The 23,219-nt window shown below is 34.8% G+C and overlaps 1 protein-coding gene across 1 annotated transcript in view; it reads right to left on the bottom strand.

The window, feature by feature from the left end:
- Positions 1-23,219, bottom strand: part of HTR2C (5-hydroxytryptamine receptor 2C) — a 116,183-nt gene that overhangs the window by 92,226 nt on the left and 738 nt on the right. The window contains exon 2 of the mRNA XM_061178689.1: positions 19,244-19,557. Coding sequence (XP_061034672.1) covers positions 19,244-19,557 — 314 coding nt within the window. The remainder of the gene's footprint in view (positions 1-19,243; positions 19,558-23,219) is intronic.

Below are 23,219 nucleotides of genomic sequence, written 5' to 3'. Positions count from 1 at the left end.
GTTCAACCTGAACCTAGATTTCCTCATCTGTAAAAGATGAATTGTAACACCTACATTATGTAATATTTTTAGGTTAGATCATAAGATTTGAGTAAAGTGCTTGGCATATAGCTGGGCCCCAATATAGACATAGCTATCACTATTATTGGTCTTATTTGTGTTGTTGTTTTGTTAGCATATAATAATTTCCTTAGGCCATAGCTCTGCCCTATTAGGCATGAATAAAAAAAGCAATAGGTAAGAAAGCAACGTGAGTCTACCTACCACTTTTACTTTCTGTATTCTTTTATTTTTTCTACTATCACCTTTGTGTACTGTTTAAATTGTCTTTTTTTTTCTTCAAGTAATCCTAACACGTCTGAAAAACAAATTCTAAGAGAACATCAGGTAGGGCTACAAGTGTCATATTTTTACTCATTTTTTGTTTGTTTCACAGTAAAATTAGGGTAGTTCTTAATTACAGTGTTGCAATATTTTACATCGGAATTAAATACAGTCAGATCCTCTCACTATATTTCTCCTCTTTTGTTCAGTCATTTATATAACTAATTTAATTAGAGTTCACTAATCATGTGTCAAATAATATTGTGACTAACCTAAAATTAAACTTTTAGGTGAATAAGCCATGGTAAAAGTTAATTGAGTAATTTGTCATAGTATTACATGCTAAAAAATTATTTATGAAATATTGGTCTTCAAAAATTGCCTTGTATTTTTTAATGAAGTAAGTTTTGGCTAACTGGTCCTTTAATTTTCCTACTCTAATTAAACTACAAGAAGCTTACTTACTTCATTATAATTAAACAGAAAATTTATATTATATTTTATATTATATTATATTTAAACCAAGAAAATACTTCCAGAACATTTGTTTTGGTAGATGTGGAAATACATAGTTTATATTTTCATATGCACATTATATTTAAATTTAGATGGAGGCTTGGTTTAATGTAATACTAAAAATAATAATATCTTAAAATCGTGTAGAGGCTTACAGTTCACTAAATAATTTCACTTTCAGTCTTTAATAGTCATAAGTACCTGTAAAGTATATGCTAAGTGAGGTAATGTAGGTTAAAATACTTAGCATGATAGGTATACAATAAAAACTAATCATTCATAAAGGAGAATCTAATTCTTAGAGATATCCACTGATTTGCTCATAGTCACAACATTAATATGGCATTATTGGAGTCATTTGATCAAAAAGATATAGTTAAAACACAGTATTTCTTAGGCAGAATTGGAGCTAAGGACATAAAACTATCAAAATTCAAATATGTATATGATTAACTTATATTCATGTTCAGCTTTTGTATAATTTTTCTATTAAACTGTTTCCTTTTTATTGGTAACTAAGCAAAATATAATTCAAATCTTTGAAATAATTATCTTTATTTTTTACTCCAATTTCCCTCTTAGAGAACACCCTGGTTGATTACAATGGTTTATATGCCACCCACTGGTGAGATTCATGTATATACAGAGATTATAATCCTAGGTTTTTGAGGAATTGAAAATTAGAGACTTCATTCTCTCCCATCACGAGAAATACTTCAAAGAACATAAGGATTTTACTTTTCATTATTTATCTGTGCTCTGTTTTGAGTATATTTTCCATTTGAAATGAAATACATGAAAGTTAGCTTCATCTATTAGTCCAATAGCACATATTTAGCTTCCTCTTCTGTACTTGTTCCTAAAATAGGAAACCCAGAAAAGTCCTTTCTGCCTACAAATATGGAAATTTTAAGCTGAGAGTATATAAGATGGGGTTAAAATAAAATAGAAAAATGAATAAGTGCCTAATAAATATTAAATGCCTTTCCTTTAGTTCCCCTTCAAGGTTTTTGCTACATAATTTTGAGGAGAAACTTTTTTTTTTTATTAGCTAGTGAATTCTTTTGGGCTCCAAAATGATCTTGATCTAGAATAAGGAATACTTTTGCTCTACAGAAGGTGTCCTGATGTAGTTATCTCATGTGTACCTACTAATTCAGAATACTTCCTTTCCTGCTTCTTTCTGAATAGAGTTAAAAATCCACAGTAGCTTTGATCTTATAATTACATAGTAAACAGTGATAAATAATCTACAATGGTTTGGGCTCATTTGAAATTGTACACACTTCCATAAAGACCCTCAAATATCTCTTGCCATGTAATTAAAGAATAAAAATAAAGATACATAGGCTGGTAATTAAAATTCTGCTTTCACTACCTATTTTATGAAATATTTCTCAGTGAGAAGATCCACACTAGAAAAAAATCTCATTTAACCTTGACTGTCTTGGTGATATTCTTATTAAAAAGAAACGATGGCATCAAGTCATGGAAAAACAATTTATGAAGTGTATTTTTGGGACTTAGTGTTATGTGAATAATGGGTGAGTAGCTTGCATTTGCTATATTTTGAATGCAGAAAAATTAGAGTGCAAAGATTTTAGATTTCTGATATCTTTTACTTGGAACATGAAACAAATTTTAGCACTTGCAGAATATAGAAATTTAATTTGACTAAGGAGGAAAAAAAAGAAATCAACTTTTAACAATTAGTCCAAGAACCCGGATACTACACAGTTCAAGCACTGTGTTAGGAATACATAGATATAAATGAGAACAATTCAGATTCATCGTTGTAAGCGATTCTATTTAGCATATGAAAGACAGCTTTCAAGATTGAATTACTGCCCTTTGAGATAAAGGCTAAGTAGGCTATTCTTATTCATCTCATAATGTTTAAGAGTGAGGGTTTTGGATATACAGTCCATTCATTCTAAGCAGATTTTCTTTTATGTTCACTTAGATGGCAACAAGAGATAAAATGTCTTCTGAGTTGTTAAAATAATATATAATTAATGAGTAGGTTTTTCATCCAGGGTCTCTTAAAAGCACATGTGAAATGTAACCCTGTTGTATGAAATAGTAATTCTTCTTTTCATCTCCCTGTCATTCCTTCTACTTCCGTAATGGTAATTTCAGACTCCAAGTAACTTGTTCAAAGTGACATCAGTAGGAAACTTAATGATACAATCTGAAAACATAGGAGGAAACACAGAAAGTATCTAGTGCAACTTCCTATTCAAAGCAGAAGTTCCTTATATAACCTCCGGTAATGGAGTGGTTCCTCTCTTTGAAAGATAGAAATTTTCATTGATAAAGAACATTTTAATGAACCCTAATCTGCTTCTTTCTGTATCTTTTACCATTTATTTTGGTTTTACCTTTTGGAGCCATGAAGAGCCTTCAACTATTTGAAGATATATTATGCCCCTCCCCCACACCCCCTTAATTCTATTTTCTAATCACATGGCAACAAAGGCATTGAAACCTGGGCCTTCAAACTCTGTGTCTGAAGGGGTTGTTAATAGAGTCTAAAATGTACTGAAAAGAAATTACTTTGAGCAAAGCTATGTTTCTAAAAGAGTGTCTATCAGCTAAGATGGTGTATAGCACTGATATGTGTAAAAGAACTGTGAACTATTGTTATCATTGTAGGGCTTAGAGAAATTACTCCTGGATATACAAGAGATTATTTTCTTAGTTATGGTACTCTGTGTGTCTAAAGCTGTATCAAGACAGAAGCAAGAATCAGCATTTGGTTTTTCAGGAAGATATAGCAAGTTCCACATTTCCATGGATGAGTGGCAAAAATATCAGTCTGAGTAGCAGGGGGAATGGGGCCCTTAATGTCATTGATCTAAGTGAGAATGGATAGCCTTTCGTGGCCCTAAAATGAGGTAACTTGTGTGCTTTAGTTTTCCTCATCTGTAAAGTGGGGAAAATGTAAAGTTCTACCTATACCATCCCTCAAATATGCCACTTTGGCATAAGGATTATTTTGAGCTGAAGGCAAATGAGAAACAGCCGATATAGGAAAAGCTCCTGACCCTCCCCGTTTCTGCCTAAAGTCAGGTTATAAATTTCCCTTTGTGAAGGTGTCCACATCCCCACCTGTACCAGGAAGAGGAGAATGACTCAATCATTGGAGACACACTTATCACCCCATACTACACAAGATTGAGGCTTCATAACAAACCTTACTAACGTAACCCTTATCTTCCATTAGTTTTCCACATATATTTACCTTCCCACAATTTACCACCCCTAGAAGCCCAAACTGCTTTTCCTTTGTCTTGTCACTTCTCCACAATTTATTGCTCTTTGTTAAAATGATGCATACACCCCTGGGGTCTAACTGCTTCTTTGGGTTTTCACTTCTTTTCTATGAAGAACTCAGTATGCATAAGTAATAAACCCTTTCTCCTGTTAAACTGTCTTTTGTCAATTTAATTTGCAGGACCCCAGACAAGTTTTCCTTCCCATACAGTGCTCAGTTAAAGTTAGCTATTATAATTATTGTTATCATCATCTTCTTTAACATCATCATGGAACCAAGTTAAAAGGCTCTTGGATTACACATACCGGCTTAGGGGAAAGAGTCTTTGGAAATAAGAGCTGAGAATTTAGCTTTCTAGGAATTGGTGCATCATAACATGATATAAAACCAGTGAACGTTTCCATGAAAAAAAAAATGAGATTTTCCAAACTCAAAAAATACCTATATCAGGAATTGTGTTTGGGATTAGCCAAATAGAAGTAAAGGATAAAATGAAGTGAATCTTCAGAACATCAGCAATGGGTACTCTACCAGGAAACCCAAACCCAACTTGAGAAGATAGAAGAGAGTTTCCTGTTAATGTAGAAAATGTAGGGGGATTTCTCGCAACTTGGCAATAGATCATTGGTAGTGCTTAAATTCTTGGTGCTTTGATTTCCCTACCTGTTAAAAGGGGATAGTAAATGTATAGCACTTAGAATAGGGTCCAACACTGAGCCAGCACTCAGGTGTTAGTTATTAGTGAGCTTAGACAGTGCTGCCTATCTGCCTGTAGTGAAATGATTTTTGCAAGTAGAACTGGAATGTTAACTAAAACTACATTATGAATTTGTTGGAGAATAAAAGAAGTAATTAATCTGCAAAAGTTGTTCTAAGGAGGAAAGAAGAAAGTACAAAGAATTACTAGAGATAGCAGACTCTAGAGGTAAGAACAACAATCAGGACCTCTGGACTATGTTCTTTAATATATGTCACTGTAATTTTCTGTAAATATACTGAATGCCATTCTTCCCTTTTATACTTGTAATTAAAATTTACTTGGTAAAGAAAATTTTCGCCCCAGGATAAAGAGCCTGTAGTGAAATGACTGTGTGGGTTGGGACAGGGGATATTGGGAGTAGACATTTAAACCAAAAAGTAAAGATTCACAGTTGTAGATGTGTGGGGCTGGGCTATCCCAAGTATCTAACCTCATGAATTGATTTGCAAGAGGGAAAGAAGCCTTCATTTATTCATTAAAAATACCAGATACAGGGATAAATGCTGGGTTACAAGATTGACAAGGTCACTGCTTAGCCTTTCAGGGAGAAGTTTTTATGTGGATGCCTGAGGACAGAAATTAAGGCATCAGCAAATACACTCTAGATCAGCCCTATAGAATGTAAGCCCTGAGTAAACTACAGTAAGTAAAAAAGAAAAAAAAAAAAAAAGAGTTTTACAGAGGGATTTTGTAAAGAGGGCAAGGACAAGCATTGCTTTTTCCATGTTTAGATAACAAAGCATGCTACATATTCCTAATTTTTGCAAGGAACACTAAATAAAATAAATACTGAAGCAAATGCAGCACCATGTGGTATCTTGAGAGTTTGTAGGTTTGGCTATACAAGATGACAGCACCCAAGACAGGTAAAGCAGCATTCTCATGGAAGGCACGGGTGGTGAAATGGCAGAGCATCAGCAGAGACCACAATGCCTGGTGGGAGATTGTGGATTCCCAACAGACAGGGCGGTACTCAGCAGATGCCCAGCAAATGATGATGGATGCCCAATGGGCGATGATGGATGACCAGTGAGAGATGATGGATTATCAGCAGATATAGTGAATGGTGGCAGGTGATGGTGGATACATACGTGCTCGATGAAAGCCCAGAACGGTTGCAACAGTGAGTGATGCAAATTGCTTTATTCATGATCACATGTGAGATAACTCCTGGGGACTTCTAGAAGTATTTGGAGGGAAGGTGTGTATCTTTCTAGGGGATTGGAGTAACTTTGTTAGCACACGGGGATAACAAGCCAGTGAATTTAGGGTATTGATATCAAGGTTGTTTCTTTTGTGCCCACAAGCTGTGAGTCCTGTCACAAACTTAAATGCTTTTAGGGACCATGCAGGTTTATAATCAGTGAGTAAGGCAGCGAGGTGTAAGAAAACGGGGAGTAGTAGAAACACAGCAAAGTTGGAACCCATACACAATTGAATAAAAGATATTCAATTTACAAAGTTTAAAAATCATTGGTTAGGGTAAAACAAAACTCACCTGCAGGCAGAAGTCAGATAAAGAGCTGCAAGATAGTGACATCTGGTTTTGGTGAACACTAAGTACCGATGTCCTAGAGCTTAATACATCATTTATCTAGGAATGTGGTACCACCTTTACACAAATAAGAAAATTGTTTCATTTTGAGAATGAACTCTAGGTATTCAAATTTTGGAGATATGTTAGGTACATGAGAAGATTATCTTCTACTATTTGTTAACCAATTCAAAGAAATCAGAAAGATTCTATTTATCACATGTTTATTTCCATTAACTCTAGCTTTTCTAGAATGTTTAGGATAAAGGCTTTTTCACTCAACATCTTTAGAGCTAAATCACATACTTTAAAAATTATATTTTAATGTTAATGTTATGAATATAATGCTGTGTTAATATTATAATTGTATCAATATTGATAGTATTTTTAGCTTTAACTATTAATAAATATTAATTATTAATAATGTTGATATTATATATTAATATGTTTTATTAAGGGATTCCCTAATATTGGGCCAACATAGTGTTACTGGAATTAATCCCAGTTCATTGTATAATATTTTTTAATGTGACATTGGATTCTGTTTGCCAATTGTTTATAAAGAATTTTTGTCATAAGTGATGTTAGTCTATGATATTCCTTCTTTGTGCTTTGTCTTTATTTGGTTTATGTGTTAAACCTATGCTTGCTTCGTATAAGAATTAGGAAGGTTTTTAAAAATTTTTTCAATGGTCTTAAACAATTTATGGAATATTACAACTATCTGGTCTTCAAACGTTTTAAAGAATTCCCCAGTGAAACTATCTGTATCTGATGATTTTTTTGTGTGGTAGGTCCTTGATAACTTTATTTCTTCTACTGAAATTGTTCTCTTTCTTTCTATATCTAATGAGGTCAATTTTGCTAACCTGATTTTCCCTGGGAAACTACCTGGTTTTTTTTAATGTTCTCAATTGATTTGCATATAAACCTACAAAGTAATCTAATTTTAAAAATTTACTTTGCTTCAATGGTTATTTTCCTTGTTATTTCTTATTTTGAATATTTATGTTTCTTCCTTTTTCCTTGTTTCAGTTAGCTAGTGTTTTTATTTTGTTTAAAAGTTGCTTTTTAAAAAAACAGGATTTTGATTTATTAACTAGGTATATTGTTTTTCTATTCTCTACCTAATTAATTTCTGCTTTTATCTTTAGTTTGTTTCTTTGTGCTTTCTTTTGAGTTACTTTGCACTTCTTTTTCAAGGTTGCTTTCTAGGAATTTAATTCATTTGTATACCTTCATTTTTACTTATAAAGGTGATGAGGGCTATGAATTTTCCTTTGATCATTGCTTAAGTGTATTCTATAGATTTTGATATGTAGTATGTATTCTATCATATTTCTAAAGTAGTCTGTAATTTCAGTTTGCATTTGTCCTTTTGACCAACAGTTGTTTAAAATTTGTTATAACTTCAAGATCAGATGGTCTTTAAACTTTTGTTGTTAATACTTTCTAGCGTTATTGTGTTCTTATTAGAAAGTATTTTTCATAATAGTTTTACTTTTCTAATATTTTCTTTGTGGCCTAATGGATAATTAATTTTTGTGAGTGTTCCATGAACTTGTGAAGAACATATACTTTCTATGATAAGCATATAAAGTTTAATATACATCCAGAAGACCTACATGTCCAATTTTTTTCTACTGAGTGTGATATGTTAAAGTCTCCCATTAGTAGAATGTATCCATAAATGTATCCTTCCATGTTCTTTAGTTTTTGCTTTTAAAAGAGCATTGCTGTGTTATTGGGAGCATAGATATTCTTAACTGCTATATACTTGTTAATTGCAGCTTTTTATCATAAATAAGCATCCTTTTTGGGAAAAAAATAAGCATCATTTTTTTTTTTTTACTCTACTGGTTTTTTAATTTTTCATTTAAAATTTACTTTGTCAGATATCAACATCACAATTTCTGTTTTCTTAGTGTTTCTATTTGCTTAGTATACCTTTGCCCATCCCTTTATTTTAACCATTATGATTCACTGGGTTATGAGTTCCTCTAAATATAGAGAGTATAGTTGGGTAATTTGTTGTAAGCCAACTTGAAAATCTTTTATTTTTAATGGTAAGTTAGGTTCATACAAGTGTATTGCTATTACTGGTATGTTTGTTTTCAACTCTGTCATTGTATCATGGTATAATGTTGAGAGCATTGTTTTATTTTATTGTGTTTATTCCTCTACTTGACTCTTTTTTTTTTTTTACTCTAATATTAATTGCACTTCTTTTAGTTTTAGATAGGTTTGTCTTTTTTGTTCTAGTGGTTAACCTTATATCATGTTTATATCATGTTTTCTTTATATCCTGTTTAATACTCTTAGACCTCTGTTTTCTTATGAAATCTAGTTTTTCTGGTTTGCCATTTTTTGGAGTCATATAAATTAACACCCATCTTTTGTTTATAGAAAAATCAATGAAATTAGTCTACTTTCTTCTTTCTCTTTCCCTTTCTCTTTTCTTCCCAATTTTTAGTTGCATTGCTTCTAAGTTGTTAGAGTATATAACAAATAATATATATCATATAAGATATGACAGTATTCTTACGCCCTTATACCACCTTTATTTCTGTCTTAGCTCTAAAATTAAATATATTAAACACTCATGATCCATCTTTTTGAGGAAAAGTTCCCAATCATCCCTTTGTTAGATGAATCTTATCCATTATTCAGTTTCTTAATAAGGACCTATGGGTTCAGAATTCTCTGGGTTTAAAAAATATTAGGCTTTTTACAGCCTTGACGGCCAACTTGTCTGGATACAAAGTCTTGGTTTGAAACTTTATTTGAGTATTTTTCTTTTTTAAATTTCAGGTATAACTTACGTACAGTAAAATTCACCCTTTTAAAACTGCATACTAGAATATATAGTTTTTCAAATTTTGAGAAATATATATACAACCACTACCACAATCAAGATATAGAACAGTTCCATACTACCAAAGTAAATGCCCCTTTGGAGTCAGTATCGCATGTTCAGGCCCTGGAAACTAATGATCTGTTTTCTGTCTTTATAGATTTACTTTTGAAAGGATATCCTATAAGTGGTTGACTTTTATAAAAATATTGCTTCAGTGTTGCTTTGTTTTGTTATTTTTTTAAATTATGAAGCCAGCCTAATTCTCTTGCTTTTGTAAATTATTTCTTATTTTTGCCTGAAGATTTTTCTTTCTATTTAAAACCTGTCTCAGATATATCTCAGAGTTGATTGTTCCAGGTCAAATTTTTGGTACTGGGTTGGCCCTATCAATATGTACATTTAGACCCTCTTTTATTTCTGGAAAACTTTCCAGGATTATAGTTCTAAATATTAATTCTGTTCCATTATATTTTTTTCTTTTCAAGGATTCTCATTATACACACATTGGATCTTTTATTTGCTGGTCTTCCATCTCAAACACTTTCTTTTTGACCTCTTTTACTTCTTTCTTCATCTCATTTTCATTCTTTCTGTTGTTTCCCTGTTTTTCTTTAGTGTCCCTTATTAACTTTTCATATTAATCTATTCTTCTTTAGGCACTTTTAATTTAATGTTCATTCCAATATGATTTTATCTTTTTCTCCTATTTTATTCTCCTGGGTTCAATCAACTTTTGCTTTATGTTGACCAATTTTTTTATCCATTTCTTTTCTTAGTTTTTAGATTTCTACTTCAAGGTTTTTTTTTTTATATATATCTTTAAATGTTTGAGAAAATTTAGTTTATCTTGAAGTATTTTGTTACAGCTTTCTTGTTTTTTGATCATTCTTTATTTGTGGGAACTTTCATCAAATGGCTTTTTCTATTCTCATGTTCTGCTTTCTTTTTATAGTAGCTTGGTATAGATGAAAGTTGGTTGCATCTTTGAATTTGTATGAACATGGCTAGCAGTTTGTGGGTGGTTTCCAAGATTCCAAGCTCTGGAGTACCCTTTTCTCTTCATGTAACAAAGTATGATTTCTTTATTGGAGGACTTTTGGGGTACAGTGGAGGGCAGTGGGGGGAGGGTTGATGGGTTCTTACATGTTGACATTTTTCTGTCTTGTAAGATGATGAAATTTCCCCTCTTGTTTCTTTTTCCCTTCACTGTGCATTTTTTTTCAAAAGTCACCTCTCCCTTTTAACCCTTTTCTACCTCCAAAGAGTTCCTCTCCAACACAGCTTTCTTGAGTCCTATGTACACTTCTAAGTCAATTCTCTAAAGGATGAGCTTCCAGAGAAGTTTCTCAGAATTTTCATACTTGGGGTAGACTTTCTTTCTTATGATGATTTTAGATCAATCTTAGGCTTCCTACTAGCTTTCCTCCTCTCTCTTTCATTTAGTATTTACTGGACTGCCCTTCCTCTTCACAACAGCACATGGTGGGAGCCTAATAGAGAGCTCATTGTGATCTCTTATTTATTTTCTGCTTACAGATAATTTGGAATTTGGACGTTCTCCAAATTAGGTGGTGGTATTGTGTAGTTTTATTTGTTTTTGTTGTTCTTTATTGCTTGGGGGTGTGGTGATGGATGTGTTAGGATATTTGGATTTAGGCTGATGCCATTTTTTGACCACCCATATATTTTTAAGGGAGAAACTGGCAAAATGAAACAGACACCACAAGACAAAGTATACCTTCTAAAGCACATTCATTCCAGTGACCTTTTCTTACATAATTTGGAGCTATAGTGTGGTAAAATGCTCACAGAGAAGGTAAAATACTTATACTTTGAGATTAATGCATCATTGAAACTCAGCAAATATAAGAAAAGCATATTTCCTGAGAACACTATTTATAAAATGCCTACTGAGACAATCTATTACCATTGTGTATTTAGAACAGGATAATTAATTCGTAAGTTCCATGAGAGATTATTTTCTAGATGCAGTAATCTTCTTTTAGGACTTGAGAACTAGATACACTTTCAGTATTAGTCCTTCCAGTCTAATTCCATTATACACTCCAGGGAAAAGGGAGTCTATTTCACTCCCTTGTGAGATGAGCATATCGGCAATGAAATTCAAACTGGGTTCTCCAACTCCCTAGGAAAGAAACTTTGCAGTATAGTATAAGTGGTTTTGATTGTTCTTAATAAATATTAGCTAGAAACAAAAGTTAGGTTAAAACGAATAGGGCAAAGATATGGCAGAAAATCAAAAGAAAAATTAAAAGCTCTCTAAAATCATATATCAAAACTTTTAATGCTTGAATTTTTATTGTGATAATATGACCTTGAACTTATATAATTAGTAGTTAATTTTTATCACTGTCTCCTTTTGAAAACATGAATTATAGACTCTAGGAAGACGAATAGCTGTTATTGAGTGCTTATTATGTGCCAAGCACTTAGTTTGTCAACATTTAAGAAGATTACTTAAAATATGTTTTTAAAGATGATGAGCCTTGGGGACCTTCAAGATGGCAGAAGAGTAAGACGAGGAGATCACCTTCCTCCCCAAAAATACATCAAAAATACATCTACATGAGGAACATCTCCTACAGAACACCTAGTGAACGCTGGCAGAAGACCTCAGACTCCCCAAAAGGCAAGAAACTCCCCACGTACCTGGGTAGGGCAAAAGAAAAAAGAAAAAACAGAGATAAAAGAATAGGGATGCGACCTGCACGTCTGGGAGGGAGCTGTGAAGGAGGAAAAGCTTCCACACACTAGGAAGCCCCTTCACTGGCAGACACAGGGGGTGGGCGTGGGGAAGCTTTGGAGCCATGGAGGAGAGCACAGCAACAGGGGTGCAGAGGGCAAAGCGGAGAGATTCCTGCACAGAGGATTGGTGATGACCAACATGCACCAGCCTGAGAGGCTTGTCTGCTCACCTGCTGGGGCAGGTGGGGGCTGGGAGCTGAGGCTCAGGTTTCGGAGGTCAGATCCCAGGGAGAGGATGGGGGTTTGCTGCATGAAGACAGCCTGAAGGGGGCTAGTGCCCCATAGCTAGCCAGGAGGGAGACCGGGAAAAAGTCTGGACCTGCCTAAGAGGCAAGAGACCATTGTTTTGGGGTGTGTGAGGAGAGGGGATTCCTTCCCTGTCTGCCCACAGAAGGCAGAGCACCACCTAAACGAGTTCCAGAGATGGGCACAAGCCGTGGGTATCAGCTTGGACCCCAGAGATGGGCAAGAAACGTTAATGCTGCTGCTGCAGCCGCCAAGAATCCTGTGTAGAAGCACAGGTCATTATCCACAATGCCCTGGGAGCCTGTGCAGCCTGCCACTGCCAGGGTCCTCTGATCCAAGGAGAACTTCCCTGGGAGAACACACAGTGTGCCTCAAGCTGTTGCAATGTCATGCCAGCCTCAGCTGCCACAGGCTCGCCCCACATTCCAATTATAACTACTGTACCCCTCCCTCCCCCCGGCATGAGTGAGCCAGAGCCCCCTAATCAGCTGCTGCTTTAACCCCGTCCTGTCTGGGCCAGAACAGATGCTGAGGGCGACCTACATGCAAAGGTGGGGCCAAAACCAAAGCTGAACCCCAGGAGCTGTGCAAACAAAGAAGAGAAAGGGAAATTTCTCCGTACAACCTCAGGAGCAGTGGATTAAATCTCCACAATCAACTTGATGTACCCTGCATCTGTGGAACACCTGAATAGACAGTGAATCATCCCAAAATTGAGGCGGTGGACTTTGGGAGCAACTGCAGACTTGGGGTTTGCTGTCTGCAACTGATTTGTTTCTGATTTCTTATGTTTATCTTAGTATAGTTCTCAGCGCTTGTTATCATTGGTGGATTTTTTTATTGGTTTGGTTGCTCTCTTTTTTTAAATTATTAATTTATTTTAATATTTATTTATTTATTTATTTATTATTATTTTTCTTTCTTTTTTTCTCCCTTTTCTTCTGAGCTGTGTGACTGACAGGGTCTTGGTGGTCCGGCCTGGTGTCAGGCCTGAGCCTCTGAGGTGGAACAGCCGAGTTCAGGACATTGGACCACCAGAGACGTCCCAGCCCCACGTAATATCAATTGGCGAGAGCTCTCCCAGAGATCTCCATCTCAATACTAAGACCCAGCTCACCCCAATGGCCAGCAAGCTCCAGTGCTGGATGTGCCATGCCAAACAACTAGCAAGATGGGAACACAACCACACCCATTAGCAGAGAGGCTGCCTAAAACCTTAGTAAGTTCACAGACACCCCAAAACACACCACCAGACGTGGCCCTGACCAACAGAAAGACAAGATCCAGCCCAACCCACCAGAACACAGGCACCAGTCCCCTCCACCAGGAAACGTGCACAAACCACTGAACCAACCTCACCCACTGGGGGCAGACACCAAAAACAATGGGAACTACGAACCTGCAACCTGCCAAAAGGAGACCCCAAACACAGTATTTTAAACAAAATGAGAAGACAGAGAAATATGCAGCATGAAGGAGCAACGTAAAAACCCAATAGAACAAACAAATGAAGAGGAAATAGGCAGTCTACCTGAAAAAGAATTCAGAGTAATGATAGTAAAGATGATCCAAAATCTTGGAAATAGAATGGAAAAAATGCAAGAAAAAATACAAGCACCAAGAAGAACTAATGAGCAAACAAACAATGATGAACAACACAATAAATGAAATTAAAAATTCTCTAGAAGGAATCAGTAGCAGAATAACTGAGGCAGAAGAACAGATAAGTGACCTGGAAGGTAAAATAGGGGAAATAACTAATGCAGAGCAGAATAAAGAAAAAAGAATGAAAAGAATTGAGGACAGTCTCAGAGACCACTGGGACAATATTAAAGGCAACAACATTCGAATCATAGGGGTCCCAGAAGAAGAAGAGAAAAAAAAAGGGACTGAGAAAATATTTGAAGACATTATAGTTGAAAACTTCCCTAACATGAGAAAGGAAACAGTCAATCAAGTCCAGGAAGCACAGAGAGTCCCATACAGGATAAATCCAAGGAGAAACATGCCAAGACACATATTAATCAAACTATCAGAAATTAAGTACAAAGAAAAAAATTTAAAATCAGCAAGGGAAAAGCAACAAATAATATACAAGAGAATCCCCATAAGGTTAACAGCTGAACTTTCAGCAGAAACTCTGCAAGCCAGAAGGGAGTGGCAGGACATAGTTAAAGTGATGAAAGGGAAAAACCTACAACCAAGATTACTCTACCCACCAAGGATCTCATTCAGATTCGACAGAGAAATTAAAATCGTTAAAGACCAGCAAAAGTTAAGAGAATTCAGCACCACCAAACCAGCTTTACAACAAATGCTAAAGGAATTTCTCTAGGCAGGAAACACAAGAGAAGGAAAAGACCTACAAAAAGAAACCCAAAACAATTAAGAAAATGGTAATAGGAACATACATATCGATAATTACCTTACATGTAGATGGATTAAATGCCCTAACCAAAAGACATAGACTGGCTGAATGGATACAAAACAAGACCCGTATATAAGCTGTCTACAAGAGACCCACATCAGACTTAGGGACACATACAGACTGAAAGTGAGGGGATGAAAAAAGATATTCCATGCAAATGGAAATCAAAAGAAGGCTGGAGTAGCAATTCTTATATCAGACAAAATAAACTTTAAAATAAAGACTATTACAAAAGACAAAGAAGGACACTACATAATGATCAAGGGATCAATCCAAGAAGAAGATATAAGAATTGTAAATATTTATGCACCCAACATAGGAGCACCTCAATGCATAAGGCAATGCTAACAGCCATAAAATGGGAAATCGACAGTAACACAATAGTAGTAGGGGACTTTAACACCCCACTTTCATCAATGGACAGATTGTCCAAAATGAAAATAAATAAGGAAACACAAGCTTTAAATGACACATTAAACAAGATAGACTTAATTGATATTTATAGGACATTCCATCCAAAAACAACAGAATATACTTTCTTCTCAAGTGCTCATGGAACATTCTCCAGGATAGATCATATCCCGGGTCACAAATCGAGCCTTGGTAAATTTAAGAAAATTGAAATCGTATCAAGTGTCTTTTCTGACCACAATGCTATGAGACTAGGTATCAATTACAGGAAAAAATCTGTAAAAAATACAAACATGTGGAGTCTTAAACAGTATGCTTCTAAATAACCAAGAGATCACTGAGGAAATCAAAGAGGAAATCAAAAAATACCTAAAAACAAATGACAATGAAAACACGATGACCCAAAACCTATGGGGTGCAGCAAAAGCAGTTCTCAGAGGGAAGTTTATAGCAATGCAATCCAACCTAAAGATACAAGAAACATCTCAAATAAACAACCTAACCTTACACCTAAAGCAATTAGAGAAAGAAGAACAAAAAAACTCCAAAGTTAGCAGAAGGAAAGAAATCATAAAGATCAGATCAGAAATAAATGAAAAAGAAATGAAGGAAACAATAGCCAAGATCAATAAAACCAAAAGCTGGTTCTTTGAGAAGATGAACAAAATTGATAAACAATTAACCAGACTCATCAAGAAAAAATGGGAGAAGACTCAAATCAGTAGAATTAGAAATGAAAAAGGAGAAGTAACAACTGACACTGCAGAAATACAAAGGATCATGAGAGATTACTACAAGCAACTATATGCCAAAAAAATGCACAACCTGGAAGAAATGGACAAATTCTTAGAGAAGCACAACATTCTGAGACTGAACCAGGAAGAAATAGAAAATATAAACATACCACTCACAAGCACTGAAATTGAGACTGTGGTTAAAAATCTTCCAACAAACAAAAGCCCAGGACCAGATGGCTTCACAGGAGAAGTCTATCAAACATTTAGAGAAGAGTGAACACCTATCCTTCTCAAACTCTTCCAAAAAATTGAGGAGGAAGGAACACTCCCAAACTCATTCTATGAGGCCACCATCACCCTGATAGCAAAACCAGACAAAGATGCCATAAAAAGTGAAAACTACAGGCCAACACCACTGATGAACATAGATGCAAAAATCCTCAACAAAATACTAGCAAACAGAATCCAACAGCTCATTAAAAGGATCATGCACCATGATCAAGTGGAGTTTATCCCAGGAATGCAAGGATTCTTCATTATACACAATTCAATCAATGTGATACACAATATTAACAAATTGAAGGATAAAAACCATATGATAATCTCAGTAGATGCAGAAAAAGCTTTTGACAAAATTCAACACCCATTTATGATAAAAACTCTCCAGAAAGTAGACATAGAGGGAACCTACCTTCACATAATAAAGGCCATATATGGCAAACCTACAGCCAACATTGTTCTCAAAGGTGAAAAATTGAAACCATTTCCTCTAAGATCAGGAACAAGACAAGGTTGCCCACTCTCACTGCTAGTATTCACCATAGTTTTGGAAGTTTTAGCCACAACACTCAGAGAAGAAAAAGAAATAAAAGGAATCCAAATTGGAAAAGAAGTAAAACTGTCACTGTTTGCAGTTTACATGATACTATACATAGAGAATCCTAAAATGCTACCAGAAAACTACTAGAGCTAATCAATGAATTTGGTAAAGTAGCAGGATACAAAATGAATGCACAGAAATCTCTTGCATTCCTATACACTAATGATGAAAAATCTAAAAGAGCAATGAAGGAAACACTCACATTTACTCTTGCAACAAAAAGAATAAAATACCTAGGAATAAACCTACCTAAGGAGGCAAAAGACCTGTATGCAGAAAAGTATAAGACACTGATGAAAAAATCAAAGATGATACAAACAAATGGAGAGATATACCATGATCTTGGATGGGAAGAATGAACATTGTGAAAATGACCATACTGCCCAAAGCAATCTACAGATTCAATGCAATCCCTATGAAATTACCAATGGCATTTTTCACAGAACTGGAAGAAAAATTTTGCAATTTGTATGGAAACACAAAAGACCCCAAATAGCCAAAGCGATCTTGGGAAAGAAAAACGGAGCTGGAGGAATCAGGCTCCCTGACTTCAGACTATACTACAAAGCTACAGTAATCAAGACATTATGGTACTGGCACAAAAACAGAAATATAGATCAATGGAACAGGATAGAAAGCCCAGAGATAAACCCACGCACATATGGCCACCTTATCTTTGTTAAAGGAGGCAAGAATATACAATGGAGAAAAGACAGCATCTTCAGTAAGTGGTGCTGGGAAAACTGGACAGCTACATGTTAAAGAATGAAATTAGAACACTTCCTAACACCGTATACAAAAATAAACTCAAAATGGATTAAAGACCTAAATGTAAGGCCAGACACTATAAAACTCTTAGAGGAAAACATAGGCAGAACACTCTATGACATAAATCACAGCAAGATCTGTTTTGACCCACCTCCTAGAGAAATGGAAATAAAAACAAAAATATACTAATGGGACTTAAGGAAACCTAAAAGCTTTTGCACAGCAAAGGAAACCATAAACAAGATGAAAAGACAACCCTCAGAATGGGAGAAAATATTTGCAAGTGAAGCAAATGACAAAGGATTAATCTCCAAAATATACAGGCAGCTCATGCAGCTCAATATCAAAAAACAAACAACCCAATCCAAAAATGGCAGAAGACCTAAATAGACATTTCTCCAAAGAAGGTATACAGATTGCCAACAAACACATGAAAGGATGCTCAGTATCACTAATCATTAGAGAAATGTAAATCAAAACTACAATGAGGTATCACCTCACACCGGTCAGAATGGCCATCATCAAAAAATCTACAAACAATAAATGCTGGAGAGGATGTGGAGGAAAGGGAACCCTCTTGCACTGTTGGTGGGAATGTAAATTGATACAGCCAGTATGGAGAACAGTATGGAGGTTCCTTAGAAAACTAAAAATAGAACTATCCTACGACCCAGCAATCCCACCACTGGTCATATACCCTAAGAAAACCATAATTCAAAAAGAGTCATGTACCACAATGTTCATTGCAGCACTATTTACAATAGCCAGGACATGGAAGTAACCTAAGTGTCCATCAACAGATGAATGGATAAAGAAGATGTGACACATATATACAATGGAATATTACTCAGCCATAAAAAGGAACAAAATTGAGTTATTTGTAGTGAGGTGAATGGACCTAGAGTCTGTCATACAGAGTGAAGTAAGTCAGAAAGAGAAAAACAAATTCCGTATCCTAACACATATATATGGAATCTAAAAAAAAAAAGGTTCTGATGAACCTAGGGGCAGGACAGGAATAAAGACACAGACATAGTGAATGGACTTGAGGACACAGTGAGGGAGAAGAGTAAGCTGGGATGAAGTGAGAGTAGCACTGACATATATACACTACCACATGTAAAATCGATAGCTAGTAGGAAGCAGCTGCATAGCACAGGGAGATCAGCTCTGTGCTTTGTGACCACCTAGAGGGGTGGGATAGGGAGGGTGGGAGGGAGATGCAAGAGGGAGGGGATATGGGGATATATGTATACATATAGCTGATTCACTTTGTTATACAGCAGAAACTAACAAAACATTGTAAAGCAGTTATACTCCAATAAAGATGTTAAAAAATAAAATGAAGATGATGAGCTTCTTTCATCTTCTTTGTATAAAAGCTGGTACTAGGTATGTGTACTGCCCAGAACATAGGGGTAGGCACATGTTTCTTTCCACTGTCACATTCTGTATATTGGAAGGCAATTGTCATTGTTTACAAATGACACTGAGCAATAGAGTATCTATATATGATTTTAATATATTATAAAACATTTGTTTTGCTTTTTTCAAGTGTCTGCTACTGATTTGTTTAATAAATATGATACACACATCCAATTTCTTCTGTCACACAATTTTCTTTTTTCTTTATTTTCCAAATGATATGAGTAGAATAATTAACTTTCTGATTTTTTACGATACCTGCCACAGATTTATAACATGATCTGAGATCAAAAAACTAATAAATTTGTACTTACCATAAAGGATTGCAAGCAGAGACAGTGGCATGACAAGTAGTCCCACTAGCATATCAGCAATGGCTAGGGACATTAAGAAATAATTGGTGGCATTGTGCAGTTTCTTTTCCAAGCTTACTGCCATGATAACGAGAATGTTGCCACCTATTGTCAAGATTATTATTATGACGATTGAAAGTGCTGGCCAGTTTTGTACCCCGTCTGGGAATTTGAAGCGTCCACCATCGGAGGTATTGAAAATGTCAGTTACTATGGCTGCTACTGGGCTCACAGAAATATCACATTGCCAAACCAATAGGCCAATCAGGTGCACACTGAAAATTAAGAAAAAAATAATCAGGTATATATTATATTGCTTGTACCTAATAAATTACTTATATAAAACAACTGCTTTTCCTTTAGCAATCATTATTATCATCATCATCATTTCTACTCTCAATTAAACCTCAGTATCTCTTCTTTCTCTCCCCCAAATACTTTTATTGAATGCTTAATATGAGTCAGGCACTTAGCTTACTGAAATATATATGTATAATCTCATTTGATCTCATACAACATCCTCATGAAGTCAGTACTGATTTATATCTATTATGTATATGGAGAGACAGAGGTTCAGAGAAGTTAAGTAACTTTCTCAAGGAAATACAGCCAGTAAGTGGCAGGGGCAGTGTCTGTACTCAAGTCCCGTTGAATTCAAAGCCTGTGTTTTAGACTTTTACTCTCTACAATCAATCTGAAACCACAGTATTGTTTGACTTGCTGAGTGACTTTATGCTGGCCCATAATTTCTTAATATCTGTCCTGTAAATTTTCCTTCTACCTGACACTCTCCCCATTTCTGTCCTATGTTTTCTGGTGTTGTTCTAGGTTAGAAAATGATTTGTGGTGATAATTAACTCCTATGAGTTTGCTGCTTTCCTATGCTGGAAAAGAAATCTCTTAAGTCATTTAAAATGTACACCTCTCATAATGGTACTTATGTAGATTTTTACTGGTAGGAATTTCAGGCCAAGTGGCAGACTAATGCAAGAGAGACAGACGTGGTTATGTTTTGTACATTCCAAATTAATTTCCCCTGATGGTGATATGAGATTTATTCAGGTTTCATACATTAATGTAAGTCCCTAAAGTGTCTAATGAAACTAATATTTATTTTCCTTAATAAGATAAACAAGAAAGATAAGTATATTCAATATTTCCTGCTTAAAAGCAAGAATTATCTGTAAATGACTGTCTTATGTGTATTCTATGTTCAGTAATAGTTATTTAATGAATACTAAGCAACAATTACGCTATATGTACTAGTTGTTAAACCCTGATATTATTTATAGAGAAGAAAATTTCCTCTACTGGTACAATATGTGCTAACCAATTCTCTATGCAAGAAAATTGCATAGGGGATGGAACACATGACATTACAAAATCCAGAGTCTATGAGTTCTCCATGTAAAAGTTTTGATTTCATTATCTCATTCACTTGTTCTTTGAGCTAAAAATATTATTTCTGCAGGGAAAATATATGTGTGATTAGATTGACTATCACTTATTATCAATCATCAGAGAAACTTGCAGTAGTAACACTAGATGATTATGATTATCATGATTGTATCTATAATATTATACACACACACACACACACACACACACACACACACACATACACATACACACACACCATACTTTCTGAACCAAAACTGGAACACTGAACCTGAAAAATTATTGGGCTTATTTAAACTTAAGTAAAATATTATAATAATTTTCTACCATGTTTAAAAATTATTTCTCTTAATATCTTGTTAATATACTTTATGTATTTTAACGTAATGAAGAAATCATGAAAATATTTTGACTTTCTCATTCTACAAGGGGTGAAAACTAGTACTTCGGACATTTAGCTTAAAACTACTTCCTCATTAGTCAAAGCTACCTGATATCCTAAGCATCATGTCGGCGGGAGACATACATAGTAATTTTTTTCAAATAATGAGAAGTAATCGTTAAATTCTTTCCAACGCTGGATGTATTCTTTTTTCCTGGGACATAAAAAATAAGCTAAAATAATATGTGATTCAAAAAATCTATATCATAATTAATTTGTGATTAAAGTGAACAGAAATTATTGAAATAAAGGACCAAATAAATAGAAGCAAGGTATGTGCTTTCAGCTTTGATTATTCTGTCACTGTATTTGTTGCATTTGGCATGTGGCCAATGTCCTGGCTACATGACCTAAATGATTTTTTTTGACCAGTCACTTAACCTCTCAGAAGATCAATTTCCTCATCTTTACAATGAGGATGATCTTTTTCACATTATTGTTGTGAAAATTAAATGATATATGTAAAGTCTAAAAATAATACCTTTGTCGTAATAGGCCCTCAGTAAATGTTGGAGCTTACCTTCTTTCTGCCTTCAAAGTTAAACAAAAGTATTTTGTGGTAGCTATACCCTAACTCAATGTACTTCAAAATTTGTCAAGAATTTAAATCCTGGTTTTATTTTAAGAAGATACTTATTTATGCAGAACTGGCTCAGATAGTAATTTTAAATCCAAGGTCTTTTCTGGCCTAGCTGTTGAAAAACATGTTCTTCTGAAATTAAAAAAAAAATTCTGGTTTAAATTAGTTGATGATCATTTCAAGTAGTCCCACGAGACTTTACGCTCACAATAATATGCTGCATCTTCAATCGTCAGTTGCAGAATCACAAATATATTTATTCTTAAGCCTAGATAATATGGTCCTAACAGGATATGCAGTGCAACTTCAAATTTTCTCAGTAAATTGTGAAAACATCTAAATCCTTTCACATTTCTGTAAAAATGGTAGAAGAATGCAAAATAAAATTGTGTATAACAAAAGTACATGAAAAACTACGTCCAATTATGAATTTTATGATTTGAGTATCTTAGAACTTTGGGGTAGAAAACCACTTAAAACATTCATCTTGCCTACCTCTGCTGGTCAAATATATTTTTACTTTTTATTAAAGAGTCCATGAGACAAATACTGAATTATTGAGGAAGCTTGTAGAACCTAAATATGTCTTTTGTGAATTATTAAATAAAGTAATGGTGTTGGGAAAAATCCTGACAGATTTTTTACTTCAGTTTCCTGGTTTCAATTCAATTCAATTTAATAAATTCTTATTGAGCACTACTTATGAGCAAATTATTATGATTTTTACTGCAGTCAATCCTATTTTCTACAGTATTGTAATCAAGAATTGGCTGTATTCTAATTAAACCTAATTTCTAACATTTAGATGCTCAGTGAAAAACATACAGTCCTTTTACAAAAGAGGAGTAATTTAGGTCTTGTTTCTAAAGCTTATATTGATTGCTATTAAGCCCACAGAAGTCTCATAAAATATGTACACAAAAGTCACAACTTCTATCTGAACAATTCAAATAACTTATTCATTGCTTCTAAGTTTTGAATGAAAATATCTGACATTCTTAGTAGATAAACAAAATTATAATTTGATTTAAAAGTCTGAGTACATTTTAAACCTACTGAGTTTTTGCATGGCATATGACAATGGGCGTTATTAGAAGAGATCCCTTGTTTCTCTTTGTAATGGAAAAAATTCTATGTGAATTCTTTAATTCCATAGCAGAATAATTTGGTGCCCTTTAAGGTAGCCCTGCATTTGGTATATGGATCAAGGGCTATATACTAAGTTGGCACAGGCGCATGGAGTAGGAACATTTGTCCTTTCATTTTCCCAAACCTGGCTCTCTTTTCCCTTCTTTATCACTGTCCTTCACCCTTTCCTTTTCCTGTCTGCTCTAGTTTTCTTGGAACCACGTATCCTTGAGACTGTCATCACTACAATGTACAGTGACATCCAAGATGGGCTATAATGGTGCATATTGCAGAGGATCCAGTGTTGATGTACTTTATATCTACACTGCTCTGTAAACTTTTTCCTCAGTGAGCACTTTTATAGAAATCACAGAGGAGATTGTGCAGGA

The sequence above is a fragment of the Eubalaena glacialis genome, chromosome X (genome assembly GCF_028564815.1).
Source record: "Eubalaena glacialis isolate mEubGla1 chromosome X, mEubGla1.1.hap2.+ XY, whole genome shotgun sequence".
NCBI lineage: Eukaryota > Metazoa > Chordata > Mammalia > Artiodactyla > Balaenidae > Eubalaena > Eubalaena glacialis.
Note: the sequence above shows the minus strand (reverse complement) of the source record. Positions and strands in the feature narration are given on the sequence as shown.